Below are 18916 nucleotides of genomic sequence, written 5' to 3'. Positions count from 1 at the left end.
TAAATTCTCAGGTCATGATTTAATACCTGCTGTCTGCCCAGTCTTTTATGCAAACACACCACACAGAGAAATGCCATTTGTTTAACAGCACAGATAAGGATGCAAATTTCATTTTGGTGTAACGTCAATTAGAACTTCACTTTTTCAAAGTTTGTACACATTGTTTCTGTGAAAAACATCCTGTACTTTAATGAATTAGTCTGAAAGTTTCCAAAGAGCTCAAAGTTTGAAAGGAAGCATTTATGCAAAGTATTACCATGGATCTCCTTATAGCTACTTGATAAGGTTAGCATTAAATTCTGGATTAACTTAGACTTCAACAGATTTCTACGCAGAGGCTAAATGTATTTGTCAGTGACATCTGAGTCACTGTTAAATGTAGCTGTAGCTCTGATTTTGATATTTAACCCAGTTTGAGACCAAACCAAACAGTCTGGTCTACGGTTCTCTATGTTTAGACTAAAATGTATGCATCTGAATAAGTTAGTTAATGTGATAATTCATTATAAAATATGCCACGTCATCATACTCCTACTACTACTTGATCCCATCTTCTTCATCTTTTCCACCAGTACTAGCATCCGGTTGCTAATCATGTAACTCATGATGCAAAAAGTGTTTCCACTGCAAATTTGTGAAATACACTAATTTCAATAGAGTCATAAAACCACCTCATGCCAGCACAAAAAATCTTTTTATCAAAAAATTTGAGTTTTTTCAAAATTATCATGTTTTCATTGAGAAAATTTATGTTTTTAATTCCAATTTGCATCATTTTAAGGCTAATAGGTACAGCCACTGTTCCTCATCAACAGAATAACTAAAACAATGGCTCTGTTGGTGAAGGAAGACTACAGATCGGATGAACACAATACATATTGCTGTATTGTTTTATTTTCAGAACAATTTTAATCATAAAAAACCTACCAGATATTTGCTGAATAATTTACTGTCATAATCTAAAATAGTCCTGTTATAGACTTTCAGTCATGCTTGTGGTATAATTGATGCCCCTACGAAACCTTTCATCATTTGATCAAGTGGTTACATGGAATTGATCATCCTGCTGAGGCAGAACGTGCCGACTGTGTTTTTCCTTCTTTAGAACTGATAGCTTAGTTCTGCAGTGAGGTCAATAAAGTAGTATGATGTTCTCTTTCTCATATTTCCACAAAAAATGACCCAAAACGTTGCAAAAACAACACATGCCAACACCCTACCCCCTCTTCCTGTGGGATTATGGTGGCTGCTCAGAGTTCAGCCATAAATAGGTACCCAGACTCTGAGCTGGCCAAGTATCTGAAACAGTGATTATTCTTGGGGACATTGTTTTGAACTAAATACTGCTAAATACTAAATACTGTAATTGTTAGACGCAACACAAACCCTTTGTAAATAAAAATTAATTCAAACGTTTCATCATGTTCATCAGTAACTTCCTTCAAGAGGAACAAACTGATGTTCAGGGACGTTGTGTGTTCTGGCGTGCGAATGAACTACAGCCTCCTGGCTCAGGGTGGTAATGGAGATTGATCTGTCTAAAATAAAATTAGAAAGAGGTGTCGGGTGATGGATCTCACATGGTCACCAGATAATCAGTACAGGCACTAAAGTTTGTTTGGTAAGGATGAATAATGTGTTTCAAAAGGGCAGTATTATGCAAAATTAACTTTTCTAACATAATGACATCAGGTCATTATGTTATTCTCTCATTAAAAACATTACTGGGGTGTTGTCTCGATTTTTCTCATGTATGTTTGAGAAATCAAGCAAAATTGTGTTTTGCCTACATTTTGGTTTCGTATTTGGATCATTGTTGCCTAGCAATCAATATAGGAGTGATTGGCTTCAGTCACTCACAACACGGCTCCTCTGTTAACCTTTAACAAAGTTTTACCAGTGTTGCTCTGAGTAGTTCGTATGATGAGCTCAGATGAACAGTTCCACCAGCTGCTTGCTAATTGATGCTGGCTAGTCTGTAGGAGCTGCATGGGGGGAGTCTAGGGAGAGAGTTGCTCTGTGAGGGGCAAGCTAGCAAACTTGGAAACTGCAGCTCTGAGGAGGAGCTTCATCCTCGAAGGCTATCCAGATACCAGTGACCAGTCAAGCAACATTCACATAACAGTTCAACCAAGGGCTGGAGTCAAGAAGTGAAGGCAAATGTCTCCCTGAAAACAAAATGACTACATTTTTGTCTCATGTCCATGAGAACCAATTTCAGCACTTTGGATGAAGTATGTGAGAGTCTTTAGTCAAGTGTTCTTACCTCCTTATTGGAAAGCTAAGCAATTGTCTAAATTAAAATCGGAATCGATTAAATAAGGTGATTTATAAACGTTATGCAATAATCACTGTCCACCATTTAGGTTTGGATGAGCTTTGCACCGAATCTGTCAGGACTGCAAATAAAACCTGAGACTGATTGTGTGTATCTGTAGTTTCTCCAGCTGCTGAGCGTCTTCGCCACATCCTGGGTGAGGATGACACCACTCCAACACCAACCATCTTCACTGAGATGGACACACTGCAGCATGATGGAGAAGAGCTGGAATGGAAAGAGTCTGCCAGGTACATTTATCACAGAACCACAAGTACCAGGAAAGTACCAAGGTGGCTGTTGCTTTAGGATTTCAGGTCACCTTTTATAGGGCCTAAAGGTTCCACTTGGTTCCTCGAGGCCAGTGAGTAAAAGCAACCCAACACTTCATGTGACTAAAGCAAAGGGAAAATCAGCCTTGCTAACTGAAACACTAATCGCTCGCCAATATCCATCTATTGCTAGATGGATATTGGCTAGAAATATCCATCTCTCCGTCTCTCTCTCGGAAGACAAAAACTTGAACGTTATTTGCTAAGTTGAGCTGGTCCTCTTCAGGTGGGTGAAGTTTGAGGAGAAGGTGGAGGAGGGTGGAGAAAGATGGAGCAAGCCTCACGTCTCCACGCTGACCCTCCATAGCCTGTTTGAGCTCCGGACCTGCCTGCAGACAGGAAGCATTCTGCTGGACCTGGAGGGCTACTCACTGCCACAGATCGTGGGTGAGTCTCACAAGATATGTCGTTTAAATCTTTAAAGGATAGTTTAGGTTTCTGCCAAGGAGTGTAAAATGGTATAAGGGTTTTTATGAACTTACCAGAGGTGGGTAGAGCACTACTTCAGGACATTTTTAGTCAAGTATATAGTAAAAAGTAGTCAAGAAATTGCTCAAGTAAGAGTAAAACAGTATTTGGTAAAAAGTCTACTCAACTGCTGAGTAACTGATCAAATTATCAATACTTTAATACTGAAAAATTACATCATCAGATGGATCAAAATATAAAGTTAAGAGGGAATTTTGGTATTTTAAGGATCAAAATGATAATAATTCATACAAGTAACAAAAACATAAAATCAGGCAAAAAAAAAAGGTTTCCAAATCAGTTTGTTTTAATATAAAACCTATGAAATTTTAGCAACAACTGCAGACACAGGTGAGTGTCTGTGTCTGGTGAATTTTTGGTTAAAACATGTTTGTTTCTCATTCAGTGGGTAAAGAATCCAGAAGTTTTACTCAAATAAGAGTAGAAATACTTCATAATGAAATTTCTCATTAAAAGTCTCTCTCTCTTTTTCAAAGTTACTCATGTAAATGTAACTGAGTAAAAGAAACTAGTTACTACCCATCTCTGACTGCGGCCAGAAAGTAGAGTTTTATGACATGGCTTGAAACTACAAATATTTCAGATATTAAGACTCAATATATCGTGAGGCTCTATTTTACAGAAAGGATTCAGATAACTTAAGAAGTGGATTAGAACATTTGCAGAACAAAAGGGACAGACAATAAGTCCTGTTCGCACTCACTGGTACAAATGGTAGAAGTTGTTGTTGATATTTACTGATTAGGAAAAAAGTTCAACCCACTGCCAGTGTCTGGGTTACCTTAGTCTTAAGATTCTGTGGAGTAAAAACTCCAAATATTCTCATAAGGAGACGGTGAGTTCATGTTCTCTTGGGGGAATATTGCTAAATAATCTGAATGCTAAATGCATAAACATTTTGCTTCAGAGGAGATTGTGGATCGTCAAATAGCCGACGGTCTTGTTCCTCCGGATCTGAAGGAGAAAATCATCTTCGTGTTGCTCAGAAAGCATCGTCACCAGACCAAGAAACCAATCCATCGCTCGCTGGCAGACATCGGAAAGTCCTCCAACACTCCCTCCAGTAAGCGTTTACATTTTATTTACAAATCAACAAAAAGAAGTCTATAAGTTCTTGATCATTTCCAATCATGCTGCTTCCCTTGTATTCTGCCATCATGATGATCACCAGTTGCCCCTCTCTCCTTGTGAAATCAGCTTTTCTCTGTTCATTGTTTCCATATCTGCTGCTGGTCTGTCAGACCGTAGTCCTCAGGTCAATCTGACTCGTAGTACTAGCTCAGCTTCTGGGATCCATCGCTCCACTGAAGACCTACGCTCTCGGCAGTCAAGCAGCCTTGGCCACCTGCGTGAGTCTCAACCACGCACGCACGCGCGCGCGCGCACACACACACACACACACACACACACACACACACACACATGTTCTAGCCATGTATGAAAGAAAATGAAATAATTAGGGTTGTAACAGCTGTGTCCAATGATATCTGCTAACCGACTGAAAACAAACCGTGGTGTGTTTATTAAGTGGAGATAATGGTGCCTGTTAAACAGCTTAAACAGCATTTATTAGTCTCTTCAGAGTTGCTATAGAGACCTGGAAAATAAAACAATTAACAGCTCGTCCATTCTTGCTGTGGTTTGGTGTGGAGTGCTGCAGAAAACACTCTACTGTCATGGCACTTTAATGAATCAATAAATATACACAGTAACTAATGTATGGCTGAAATATGAAATATGTACTGATAAAATTTGGAATGTGCTGCTACCCCCCTAAAAATACAGATGTGGTAAAATTAATTGGCAGCCATGTTAGGAAGGTGCTAATGCGGTATATAGCTTTGTTAAACAATAGGAGTTTTACATATTTGTTAAAATTGTCACCATATCGTGACAATATAATTATAAGACAGATGACCTGTGGAAAAAAAAAAAAAATCAAGCTTCTCCACCTAGTGCTACTATTGTCACCTGCAGAAATGCACCACTCCCTCTCAAAATCAGCCAACCAGAACCAGGAGGAAAGTCTCTGCACTATCAATCAAGCTTGTGTACAAGCTGCTCAGTGTGCTAATGGTGGAGGAACAAATTATTGTTCCAGGAAAAATGTTTTTCCGCCGTCATCAGTGGCCATGCTAACTAGCTTTAGCGTTCATCCAGAAGAAGCAGTTGCATTGCAGACAGCATGGGGGAGAGCTTGAGCAGCTCTAACTAAGACCCTCCTCCTGGCTCTGATTGGGTGTTTCTGACTGAGCTGTGTGTGTCTGTAGCTAGCACAGGGATACCATACTGTCACAACATAATGAAAGTTTTAAAAAACAGATTATTTTATTAAAGTTTGTTTGGATAGCACATTTCAGCAACAAAGCAGTTGAGGTAAATTAACTTCTGATTACCAACATAATATTGCACTTAAAATAAAATAGAAATTCCAACTTTCTATTTGATTGTATCCACTGCTGACCGTTCAACCAAGAGAACAGCAGAGGCTTTTCCTGGCATGTCTGAGAATCAGCCGATTGCCATGTAGATGGAGGAGGGATGGCGACACGATGCTGCACTCTGCTGCTGTTCTTCAGCAGAGAGCTCCCTTATTATTATCCTGCCCACTGAACATGCTGGGATGCATAAATATATCCCCCGAGTGACTTCTGTATCATTTCTGCTTTATACATCATTCAAATAAAAGTCATGGGTTTCAAATTCAAGTTCATAGAAACTCTAAAAAGTAAAGTTTCATTGGAGTAAGTTTACATTTACTTTGAAAGAATTGTAATTTTCCAGTTATTTGACAAACCTGTACTCAAATGAAAGGTTGGATTTTTCCAAAATATTCAAGGTGAGATTATGTTAAAGCAATAACACACATTGTACTTCTTCGCAGTCTTTTAAACCTCTCAGTTTCTTAAGTTGAATGTGTTATTCTTTGATTTAATCAACACCGTTTTTCCACAAATTCCACCTCTGGCTACTGCATGATTTCAACACTTAATGCTTTCCATGTGCATGCATGGAAAGATCTGCACTTCATCTGTGCTTCACATAATTTACGGTGCATCCGGAAAGTATTCACTTTTTCCTACATTTTACGTTACAGACTTCATGTTACAGAAATCACATTTATGCAAGTATTCACAGCCTTTGCTTGATAATTTATTGATCTGTTTTGTTGAGAACCTTGGTGGCCTACCTGTACCTGATGTAATAACTCGGCACATTTCAATATGTAATGTAATGTTGATCTGTTAACTACATTTGAACATCTGATGCCAGAATAAGTCTGCTCTTTTCTCTACAGATCCTGCCCAGAGCCGAAGCATGAATGATATTTCAGACACGCCGAGTACCGACCAGGTGAATGTTGTTTTACTGTATTTTGTGTAAAAGGAATTAGTGTGTTTATTTTTGCCATTTTTTATTGCCTTTATTTGATGAGCATTTATAATTTCAGTGTTGCTATTTGTATCTCAACCAAGAACAGCTGAAGGAAATGACTTTCTTCTTCACAAAATGTACATTTTAGTAGTTGTGGGATTTCTTCTTTGTCGTTGGTAAAAGACCACGAGACATTTTCTCCCTCTAGTGCTGGCCTTCCACATTTGTTTTGGTTGAATTTACCCAGAATGCCCTGCGCTAAAGTCCTCTTCCTGCTGGTATCCACATAAGTATTTGAACCGAACTAGAGTTCACTTCAAACTGAGACCGAGGTTTGAGTTTGGTTTTTTGGTCCTTATGCTTCACAGCCAACCAAATGAACCTTTATAGGCAAATGAACTGGAGTTTGATTAAAACTGACAAAAACTAGATTAAAACGGGGATGGTGCTCTACTAGAAAAACTCTGTAAATTAAAACATCTAGAACAGATTATAAAATGTGCAGTCCTCTTACAAAGCAGTTGCACATTTAAACAGTTTGCAAACCATTCAAACCTTTCCCTGGATCTTTTTCAGTCTGATCGGTTCTTTTCTCACTATAAAGATTTGAGACCATGATGTGACCATGAACTGTAGCTTTAAATAACTGCTACTTCTATCAGTTTATAATACATGACAAAAAAAAATAACAACAACAAAAAAAACATCGGCAGTTCTTTGAGGATTTTCAAAGTTCACAAGAATTGCTTGTTATATTAGCGGCAGAAATCAAGTGGTGTTTGAAATATGTGGACACACACTTCAAAGCCAGCAATAACGAAACATTCACATGTGACCGACTGAGAGGAGGTAAGCATTTGTTCTGAAAAGCTGGCTTTGTACCTCCGAGTTTTCTTTGTTCTTGATAATTTGCATAATTACGGGATAAAGTAGCGGACATGCTATCAAATATTTGCAACAACATTTCGAATCATCGCAAATAAATATCCAAAAGAATAAATGCAGATGGAAGAAAAAAAAATATGGCCAAGTGTTTGCGTGCATGCGTGTGTGTGTGTGTGTGTGTGTGTGTTGTACTGTTTGTTTAGGACCAAAGTGCAAAGGCGGGCAGTGAAAGAGGACCAGCTGGTGTATTGACTCTGAAAGCAGCATTAACAGATTATGAAGAGATTTTGATTTAAGCGCCCACCGCTCCACTGCCACGTGCTTTTTGGCAGAGAAACAGGGGTACACAACAACAACGCTGTAACATAAAGTTACAGGATTTTGTTTTTACTGTATCTATATTTGCAATTGTGAAATAAAGCAGACAGAGCCCAGTTGGAATGTAGAGGCATAAAGCCCATTTAGTAATACAAACACAAGAGTTACGGTCACTCTACAACTGAGCAGCTGGCTGTGTACTTCAGTATGCTTAGTAATGCTACTAATGAGAGTAATTACTTCTCAATGATCAAAAATGTGTTGTAGTGTCAGAAGAACTTACTAGTTCGTCTTCAAGAATTACAATATTGTATATATTATTTAAGTGCAAAATTTGTTGCCATTCATCTTAGAAAGTGAAGCGGTCATTTTATAGAGATCCATTACACATGCAGCAAGATATTTCAAGATTTTACTTTTTAAAATGTTCATGATGATGAGTGTCAGGTAAAGAAAACTCAAAATTCCCAAAGAAAATGAAAATGTCACATTAGACCAAATATTTAACTACAAATATCAGATTTTTGAAAAGTATGTTCATTTCTATGTACTCAGTACTTGGTTGGGGCATCAATCCACCATGGCATGGAGGAGATTGGCCTGTGTCACTGTGTAGGTGTAAAGGAAGCCCATGTTGCTGTGAAAGCTGCCTACAGTTCAGTTTAGAGGCTCAGGAAACCTAGCAGGTGTTTTGAGTTAATTAACTAACACCATGAGTTTCTATTAATGATATTTTACACAGCATTCTCATTTTCTGAGACACTGAATTTTGGTTTTTCATTATCTGTGAGTTTGCAGGATATTCTAAACAGAGCATGTGTGTGGGTGTAAGCCGTAATCAAGTACAAAATGCAAAGGCTTGGAAAATTTTAATGCTACGTGTGATAATTCTGAACAAAACACAAGTTGTACTTTTTCAGATGACTGGCAAGAAAAATTGCACTTTTACTTCAAATTCTTTGAGATATACTGGTATTTGAGGGGAAAAAACACTGCATCACTCTTTTGAGAGCTTGCTTCCCTTCTTACAGCTGAAGAATAAGTTCATGAAGAAGATTCCTCGCGATGCAGAAGCTTCCAACGTGCTGATTGGTGAGGTGGACTTTCTGGACAAGCCGTTTGTCTCCTTTGTACGCTTGGCTCAAGCCACCACTCTGGGAGGCCTCACTGAGGTTCCTGTGCCAACCAGGTAGGATCTTCCCTCCATCATCGCTCTGACAAACGTTCTGGATTTATCAACCACTCTGTTCTTCAGGTTCCTCTTTATCCTGCTGGGCCCTCAAGGCAAAACTAAGTCCTACAATGAAATTGGCCGAGCCATCGCGACTCTGATGGTAGACGATGTAAGAAGCTAACTCGGTTAGATGTTTTCTAGTAAAAGCATTTGATCATTGGTGTGACTGTAGCCTCTTATTGCCATCAGCTCTTCAGTGACGTCGCCTACAAAGCGCGGGACCGTGACGACCTGATTGCAGGAGTTGATGAGTTCCTGGATGAGGTGATTGTCCTTCCCCCAGGGGAATGGGACCCCAAAATACGTATTGAGCCCCCAAAGAAGGTTCCATCAGCCGAAATGAGGTAAGTCCTGGGAAGATTGTTTCTATAACAATGTAATGTTCTTGTGAGGATAACAACTGTTTCAGCCGCTGCAGGTATTAGACCTTTGACTCGATTCCGCTGGTCTGGGGCAGGAGAGTCAAGTTCATTTACATTTTGGGTCGAATCAACATCATGGAGGTTGACTTATTAACAAACTGTTAAAATATGAATCAATAGCAGCGTTTGCATTCGATAAGTACTTCTTAAGGTTAAACAATTTGAAAATCTTTTCCCATCTATCAACCAGGATTTCATGACAGTTTTTGTTTCTAATTTAGAAATATTTGCAAGAAATTTCACAATATTTGCAATTGATGACTGTAAATGTGACTTTTTGTTACGCGTGTATAGACTGTAACTTGTAAGGAAATCTCAAGCAGCAGCACATTACAAGTAAGAAATACTGCCACCTGCAGGTGGGAGTAATTTGGCAGCAAACAGATCAAAATGCCTTGATTTGATTGATAAAGTAATATTTAAGAGTAAATTTTGTTATCTTGAAGGTTCTATTTATGTATATATCTGCATATATAAAAGTCTGGCTGGACTTGGCCCCGGGGCTTCAGTACGACACCATAGACTCTATAGATTTGGATATTTTGTTTTATAAAGTAGGTCATGATCATTTTATGCAGTATAATTCACTTACAGCATGTATCATTATAGTTTTACAGTTGTAGTTTATAGGTCTTGCAGTCTGAGTATCTCATAATGGCTAAGAATCTGTTGTGGTGAATAAGACCGAATTGTACTGACCACTGGTGTCACAGGAAGTCAGTTCTCAACCTGAACGAGTTGGGTCAGATGAACGGCTCGGCTGGTGGGGCCGGCGGTGGAGAAGACAACGAGCTTCCTGTTCAGCATGAATTGGGAGAAGAGCTGATGTTCACTGGGAGGTAAGCAGAAAACTTTAAAAGGAATGTCTGGAACAAATAGTCACAGACGATCTGTAGGATATTCTAAACAGTGTGGCTGTAAGCATGCAGCAATATCTGCTGGAAAAACATGCAGTGCCATCATCCTACTACTTCCGGTCGTCGTCTTCTTTGTGGTTTGCACCAGTCGCAATATCTGGTTGTTGATCATGTGACTTGTGTGATGGAAAAAAAAGTGGTTCTATTGCAGTTTGAAAGATAAACCAATTTCAATACAGCCAAGAAAAAACCCCCACCTCATTCTAGCGCCAAAACGTTTTATAGACAAATGAGAATATTTTTTAAATTGACATGTTTCCATTAAGCAAATTTATTTTCGAAATGTCAAATTACATCATTATAAAATGCAGCTATTGTCTTTGGGAGGTATTTACATAAGGTTTTATAGCCTATGCTTTCACACTGAGCTCCAATGTGGTCATTTATTTCTGTGGCAGGAACTGAGCGACTATAGTCTGTATTGAGATTAAACAGCCAAAAATAAACCGATTATTTGAGAGAAACTGCTTCAGAGTGTCCTGGACACCAGGCTAAGGCAATAATTCATCTTTCAACATGACAACAACCCAAAGCATCCAGCCAAGACAATAAATCAGTGAAATCAGGAGCAATATGTATTTGACCTGGATTAGACCAGCTCTGAACATCTCTGAACCTAGAAATGGCTGCCTACCAAAGCTTCCTATCCAACCTGACTGAGACTGAAAGGAACTACTGAGAAGAATGAGACAACACTCAGACTGGTGTGCCAGTCTTGTAGAGACATATCTAACGCCATCGTCCAACTAGGAGGCTGTAAAGTGCTCCAAATACATAAAGAGCAAAGACTTAATGCTTATGTACATGTGATTTATTCTTTTTTTTTAAACCAGGAACATACAGCACATCACCCAGTTCTACAGTCCTTCCACTGAGAGAATAAACTTTAAAATACTGTTGTTAGTTTATAAATTACTGAATGGCTTAGCAGTACTATACTGTACATTAAAGATCTGCTGCTGTCGTATCAAACACCTCTCAGGTCTTCTGGTTCTGCTCTGCATCCAGAACCAGAACCAAACATGGAGAAGCAGCATTCAGCTTCTATGCACCACAAATCTATAACAAACATCCAGAAAACTGGAAAACAGCTAAAACACTGAGTTCCTTTAAATCAGGGCCTGTTCAAAGTTGCTTTTGCCCCATAATAAATAGAACATTGACCAACATATTTTATGTGTGCTGATGATTTTGACAATGGCATTTGATGAAACATGTTTCTGGTTTCACAGCTGTTGACTTTATGATGTTTTCATGATGAAAAGCACTTTGAATTAACTTGTTGCTGAACTCTGCTTTATAAATAAATTTGATTGATTGATTGATTGATTGAACTTGTGTTGAACTTAATCCTGTATGTTTTCCAGATTTTGCGGTGGCCTGTGGCTGGACATCAAAAGGAAGATCCCTTTTTACTGTAGTGATATCTACGATGGCTTCCATATCCAATCCATCTCTGCAGTGCTCTTCATCTACCTGGGCTGCATTACCAACGCAATCACCTTCGGCGGACTGCTGGGAGACGCTACGGACAATTACCAGGTTAGTAAATAGGAGTAATGCCTACTTAATGCTGAAAGTAACAGAGCAGAAGATTTAACTGACTGCAGCACACGTTTGACGATCTACCCATCATCCTTGTCTCGTTCTTCCAGGGAGTGATGGAGAGTTTTCTTGGCACTGCTCTAGCAGGAACCGTTTTCTGTTTGTTCGGCGGACAGCCTCTCATCATCCTCAGTTCAACCGGACCCATTCTCATCTTCGAAAAACTGCTTTATGAGTTCAGCAAGTGAGACAGACGGAAAATATTTCATTTGCTTCATTGAGTTTATTTGTTCAAAATGTTCTCTTGGGATTGTATTGAAAGTGACATGACAGTGTCATGTCAGTCTTATGCACACCACTTCAAATAAAGTGTTACTGAAATAAGTCTTACTTAAGGTGAAATGCTGAGTCAATTAAGAACAAATCAAAATACATTTTGATTATTATTTTATTAAGAGATTAAACAAAGAATATAGCAATGACTCCCTTGGTTAGTCCAGGGAAGTGAAGAAAAGTTGAAGGTACATTACTTTTAATATCCACCAGACCTCTTACAAAGATTGGAGCAAAAGGGAGAATCCCACCAGTTTCAGTTTACTTCACAACTCTGGTATTTGCACCTGCAGACTGTGACCCTGGGTAGTTCAAACCCTGGTCAGAAGTACCCTTTATTTTGTGTTTCCAGCGACCTGCCTCCAACATAAAGGGTGCTTTGTAGATAAAATTGGTTGATTGAAATTAAACAAAGTTTTGACTAACAACCCAAGAGGAGCTCCAGTCCATTTGCCCAGCTGGTTTTACCGCTGTCTGTGCTGTAATGTGGCTGCTGGAAACGACAAGTGTTTTGTTGACTTACGTCCTGTTGACTTGCTGCAGTCTTGTCAGTTGTGCAGGAGGCTCCACTTTTGTTTTTCAAAGATGTGAAGTTGCATATTTGCACATGTACCATTTAAACAACTAAGATTTCATTATCTAAGAATGATTTTGTGCAAAAAATGTAATGAAACCTATCCTAACCGGTTCAAGGAAGCTTAATAAATCACCTGTAGTATTGCTAAATAATAAACATAAGATGGTGCATTGTGACTGACGGCATCTCCTCTTACTCTTGCTCTGATTGGCTGCCCTAACAGGAACAACAGCATAGACTACATGGAGCTGCGGCTGTGGATTGGTCTGCACTCGTGTCTGCAGTGTTTTCTGCTGGTTGTTTCTGACGCCAGTTACATCATCAAGTACATGACCCGCTTCACAGAGGAAGGATTCTCAAGCCTCATTTCCTTCATCTTCATCTCGGACGCCATTAAGAAGATGGTGGGCAGCATGATGGAAGATTTGTAGACATCCTCATTATGAACACACAAACATGTTCTGTTTCCCACAGGTCGCAGCCTTTAAGTACTATCCAATCAACCGCGGCTTCAAGCCAGATTACGTTACATCCTACAAGTGTGAATGTGTGGCCCCGGACCAGGGTAAGACTTCAAACTGTCCACAGTTTGTTCTTTTGACTAAAACTCAATGAGAGGAATGTAAAGCATGAGACAGTTTGGCTCAGGTGACACCGCCTGCTGCTGACGAGCATAAAAAAAAGCATCTACTTTTTTTCTGTCTGATTACATAGTCAGGAATGACAACGACCCAAAATTACTGCCAGATTAGTTAGAAAGTGGCAATGTTTTGGAATAATCATCAAAAAGCTCTGATTTCAGTCCCAAAGAAAATTACAGAGTAGAATTGAAAAAGTGTGTGGGACAAAGTGCCTACAAAGTGGAGCGAAATCCCAGCAAACCTATGGAAAAATACCTAAAACAGCTGACAAGTCAAAAAGTGAAAGAAAGGAATTTCTAATAAAAATCTATTAAATATATCTAAACCTCTGGATTCTAAACAAATGGGAAAGGTTTATTCTGAGAGGAGAAGGTTATACATAACTGATACAGTGTCTGTAAACTCTGGGGTCAACTGAAAACCATGTTGAAAATTACAATTTAAGGGAAGCAAAAGAAGAGGATTAGAGCCACTGAAGGAAGAAAAAAAGAATTTTGACTTTTGATTTCAAAAGATTAAAGTCAAAATTCAAGACAGAAGTCTTCTGTAGACATTTAATGTGGTTGATATAAAATCTTTATTTTTTACTCAGTATGTATATTGTTTTGTTGTCTTTTTTTTGCCTCATTTTTGGACGCTGTGTGGAAATGTGAGTAAGTAGCACACCTTGCCAGGCCATGTGATGAGAAGTGATGAAGTGCTCTAACAATCTGATAATGGAAAACATAAATCATCAACACTGACAGGAATTCTGTCTGTCCTCTCCAGCGTCTGCTGTGGGTTTAAACGTTTCAGCTCCTATGTCAGATGATAACATGACTCTGCTGGTAAGTGACCAACGGCACAAACGTTTTCCATCACTTGTGGTTTGCCATCTTATTTGTGAATACAAGGGTGGCTACTTTTTTTTGCTGTTTTTTCTTTTGTTATCGCCGTTTTTTCTTCTGTCTTCTGTTTGCCTTTTCCCCCTCCTTTGTCCTTCCCCTCTGGTTTCCTCTGAATCCTTGATCCTCTCGATCCTACATCTACATTTCCCCATCTCTCCTTTTGCCTGCTCTCCTTCTCGCCTCCTAGTTTAACCTGACAGACCTGGACTGGAGCCAGCTGAGTAAGAAAGAGTGTGTGAAGTATGGTGGTGCGTTGGTGGGGAGCTCCTGTAAGTATGTCCCTGACCTGGCCCTGATGTCCTTCATCCTCTTCATCGGCACCTACTCCATGACTGTTTCTCTGAAAAAGTTCAAATTCAGCCGCTACTTCCCAACAAAGGTAAGACTTATGGAGAAATTCCCAGGTTTTCCCTTTTTAACACTCATGGAACGTCTTTATGCCAATAAGATGCACCTGCATGAGAAAAATGCTTCAATCCTGGAAACTTGGTGGTTGTTTAGTTTGAAGGATAAAGCTGCTGATATTTGTTAATATCACCTTGTTTGTTAATGTTTTATCACATGAACAAACTTATTCACGTGATTTTAATTGTGGTTCTTATTTAATGGAAACACCACAATTGCAATACTGCGGAATATGCAGAATATTAAAGTTTTATGCACATTTGTAATGGAAACGAAACTAGTGAATATAAACTGTACACACTTCTCTTTATTTAAATGAGAATGAGAAAATTATCTCTTCTACCTTTGATAAAACTTTTATTAAGCAGTCATTTAAAAATAATTCTAAACTAGAGAAGAGTCCAGCACATCTTAATAGATGTGCTGTTGCAGTTTGGACTGCCAGTGATAAAGAAATGACTGTTTAAAGCCAAGTCATTCACTGTCGAAGGGAGCTAATAGTTAGCCATGGTGAATTGACAGAAATGATCAAAAGCTGGTCTTGAAGTGAAGTTAAGTGATCCAAACAACAACAATCACTCAATCAACTAAAGTGCTGGACAATTTACTGAATACAAAGTTAAAAAAAATATTAAAACTGCAACAAAAACAGTTCATATTAAAAATAAATTTGAATAACATCTGCATAAGATATTTTTATGTTATAACGTAGTCTAGAGATATGAAGAATAGTAATGCATGTCCAGTACAATGCATTAGATTTATTTGCTACCCTTCTCCTGACTGTAGCCATTTGTTTTGATCCATTAAAACCTCTCTGAATATTTAAATATAGGTTGCAAATAAAATACCAATAAATGACACCTGAACTGAAATGTAAACTGAAGAGGACTGAACGCTGTTAGGTGAAGGATGCACACCCAATTCCGCTCAAAGATTAATTTGTTTTTCCTTTGATATATATAAAACATTAAACATCAAGAACATTCGGAAGCAATTTATCACCATCTCATTCTTCATAGGTCTTACTTTTAACACGGGTGTGCAATGAGAAAAACGCGAAAATATGCACATTTCAAAAATTCTGATGTAATATATCACCAGCTTTTAACCCTTAAAGAAACAGATCACTGTCTAGAGCTGATGCATTCCTTGTTGTCTATGAGTCCCAGTCCTAGGAACCCAATACAACACAATGTCTTCCTTATTCCCTTATCCATCTTCTCCCTGCATGCCCTCTAGCTCCGCTGCCTGATAAGTGATTTTGCCATCATCCTCGCCATCATGTTTTTCTGTGGCTTGGACTGTCTCCTGGAGCTGGACACTCCCAAACTGCACATACCAACCCAGATAAAGGTCCGATCGTCCCCCAAGCAATTCGTCTTCCATTGTCCGTTATCTTTGTGAATGGTGGTTGCATCTCCTTCCCTAATAATGAATGATTTGAAGAATTCTAATCGGTTGTTTTCATGTTAATTCATTATCAGAAGAATTCTTGAACATGTTGTGTCACGTCTTATCTTCCTTTTCTTTGTCTGAATTCTCCCATTCCCATATTTTCTGGGCACATATCGCCCATCCTCACTGCTACCCACCCGTCTCTGTCGTCCTCTTGCCCCGGTGTGTGTGTTTGTGTGTTCTCCTGCGGGTGGACTGCTAGATGAGGAAGCTCATCAGTGATTTTGCCATCTTCATGTCAATCATGTCCTTTGTGGGTCTGGATATGTTGATGGGCTTAGACACACCCAAACTAATCGTTCCAACAGAGTTCAAGGTATTTCGTTCTTGCTCAATTAAAAGTTGAAATATGTGCATGTTTGTAGCGTTCGGAAGGTGGACGTTCCTTTACTGAATACATTCTCAAAATGATTGGATCAACGTCTAGTGTTGTCATTTACGATGTCACAGTTTTCCACCAATCGACTTCTGTCAAGTTCTGGTTCATGTAAGAAAAGTTGATGCACATATTTCCACCCTTCTTGTTGTTTTATTACTTTTCTCTGTGTTTCAAACAGATATTTTGATATGCTGCATCCAAATACCTCTGGCTCTCTGTCTGTATAAAAACATATATAACAATGGTTTCTTCACTGTCTGACACAAAATCGGTCATGTTTTTTTCTGTTTTTGATCAGTTAGGATTACGGTAGTTATTAGCTTTACCGTCTCTAAAAGCTGAATCTGTGCCTTACTTTCCTCAAAATCAGTCGTTGCTCTACAATAAGATCAGCTGCTATTGTCAATATCAAAAACTCACAAGACGAGACAGAAGAGATTGTAAATATTACTTTTTAAATGAATGCAAGTTCACCAACTGATGTATTTCTTTTTATCTCTCCAGACCTTAGATCAGTGCTTCATTTACAGATGGTCCGTTTTTCCACCTGTCTGCTTTCACTAGGCAGAAAGCATAGTGATGCTTTCTGCCTCTTTCAACGTCTGAACAATTTGCAGTGCTTACATATTCTTTGTGCCTCGTCTTTCACTCTGTAGCCAATTTATTGTTCCTACTGGAAGCCCAAATCATTGCCAAACAGACAATTAAAAAGAAGTTGGGGAATCTTCTATTAGAACTTCATCAGGTGGAACCATGTTGACCGTAACTGACTTGTGTGTGAGAGTTAGCAGTTGGTGACTCATGTTTCAGTCTCATGAGATCTTGTATGACAAGAACTTGTTCCGCCCCTAGGTACTACAGTTACACCATTTGGGAAAACCATGGGGATGATGTCAGTGTTGTAAGCTTCTGATACTTGTGGATTTACTTAAGGCAACGCCTCAACACTTAGGTAGACCAAAAGTGACATCAGGAAAGAAACTGTAGATGCACGCCAAGGCAATGCCCAGCAAATACAGTGTTTAGTAGAGAGATGGTTCTCAGAAGAAGTGATCTGCAATTATCCACTTTTTTCACTTCTGATACAGATATGAGTTATCGACCGATGCTGATCCGATACAGAAAAACAGTGCTGAATTGACTAAAAGAGTTTCTATTTTTGAACAGACATAATTGCACTGAATTACAAACTTATTTGATAACTCTCCACCAATACAGCTCACTTAAACACACCAATAATGTCATAAGCTTGGTCAAACATGTAAAAGATAAACTGGAACAAGCCTTCTTTCAAATTGTTCAGAAAGTGCAATTAGGAATTCTAAATATGATGTAAAATAAATAATAAAGCATGACGTCGCTCAGAGCACGAAACATAGAATTAAACTGGATAGATGTGTTGTTATAGATCTGGCACAAAAGGATTGGCCAGGAAGTTAAAGCTCAACATAAAAAGTTCTTCCAAAAGGATAATGAGATTAAGTATAACACCAAGTTATTTAAAAAGTAGCGGAAGGAAAACAAAGTCCTTGTTCTATGGTGGCCTTTACAAACCCTGAACTCAGTCTGAAAGAAAATCAGTGAGCAGATCTGAGAAGGTATGTGTGAACAAGCAGCTTACAAAGCTGACCCAATTATTACACAAGTTCTGTCAGGACAAATGGGCCAAATTCCAGCAAACTATTGCATAAAGGTTTTGGAAGGACAGTCTACGTTAACCCAAGACATCAAATTTAAAAGGCAATGTTATATTATTTCTCTCATTATTGTGACTTTTAGCTAATAGAAATTATTTTTGGTATTCCTAACTGATTTAAAATAATGGACATTTGATCTAATTCAACTCCAGACAGTGAAAAACAGAATAAAAAAGATGTATGTTTCATTCTATTTCAAAACAAATTTTAGCTTATTATGATTTCATCTTACAGTGAGGGAATAAAGGATTCTTTGCATGTGTGCATGTGTGTGTTTGCAAATGATCTTCCCATCAGTGAAGCATGCTTACCTTTCATTCTCGGATGTATTTGTGTGACGCAGCCCACGCGTTCGGACCGTGGTTGGTTCGTGCTTCCGTTCGGTAAGAACCCGTGGTGGTGGTACCTGGCCAGCTTTGTTCCGGCTCTCCTCGTCACCATCCTGATCTTCATGGACCAGCAGATCAGCGCCGTCATCGTCAACCGCAACGAAAACAAGCTGAAGGTCTGAAATCCCGACACTCCTGAACCTCAGAGAGAAGACAGCACTTCAGTCATGACTGAACTAGGCAAAAAAGATCTGGCAGTTGGAAATACATTTATTTTGATTTGATTAGGACAGTGCAACATTACTGTAGGTCGTAGCAGTGTAAATATGCAGGACTTAGCACAATAGCTACTTTTCATACTTTCTCCTAAGACAAG

General features: G+C 38.8%; 1 protein-coding gene across 9 annotated transcripts in view; it reads left to right on the top strand.

The window, feature by feature from the left end:
• Positions 1-18916, top strand: part of slc4a5b (solute carrier family 4 member 5b) — a 40590-nt gene that overhangs the window by 13100 nt on the left and 8574 nt on the right. For 6 of the 9 annotated variants that reach the window (XR_001426534.1, XM_015045331.1, XM_015045334.1 and 3 more), the window contains 17 exons: positions 2439-2568; positions 2876-3036; positions 4046-4201; positions 4380-4487; positions 6437-6492; positions 8748-8905; positions 8972-9059; positions 9140-9294; positions 10086-10211; positions 11657-11831; positions 11945-12078; positions 12968-13148; positions 13219-13309; positions 14154-14212; positions 14460-14651; positions 16338-16451; positions 18555-18716. Coding sequence is in view for 8 of the 9 variants with exons in the window: in XM_015045331.1 (XP_014900817.1) it covers positions 2439-2568; positions 2876-3036; positions 4046-4201; positions 4380-4487; positions 6437-6492; positions 8748-8905; positions 8972-9059; positions 9140-9294; positions 10086-10211; positions 11657-11831; positions 11945-12078; positions 12968-13148; positions 13219-13309; positions 14154-14212; positions 14460-14651; positions 16338-16451; positions 18555-18716 (2246 nt within the window). In the remaining variant the exon portion in view is untranslated. Of the gene's footprint in view, positions 1-2438; positions 2569-2875; positions 3037-4045; positions 4202-4379; positions 4488-6436; positions 6493-8747; positions 8906-8971; positions 9060-9139; positions 9295-10085; positions 10212-11656; positions 11832-11944; positions 12079-12967; positions 13149-13218; positions 13310-14153; positions 14213-14459; positions 14652-15919; positions 16034-16337; positions 16452-18554; positions 18717-18916 lie in introns of all 9 variants that reach the window. The other 3 variants (XM_015045335.1, XM_015045332.1, XM_015045336.1) reach the window with 3 other exon arrangements.

The sequence above is a fragment of the Poecilia latipinna genome, unplaced genomic scaffold, assembly GCF_001443285.1.
Source record: "Poecilia latipinna isolate Pla-1442-1.1 unplaced genomic scaffold, P_latipinna-1.0 Scaffold721, whole genome shotgun sequence".
Taxonomy (NCBI): Eukaryota; Metazoa; Chordata; class Actinopteri; order Cyprinodontiformes; family Poeciliidae; genus Poecilia; species Poecilia latipinna.
This window is presented reverse-complemented; position numbering and strand designations above follow the sequence as displayed.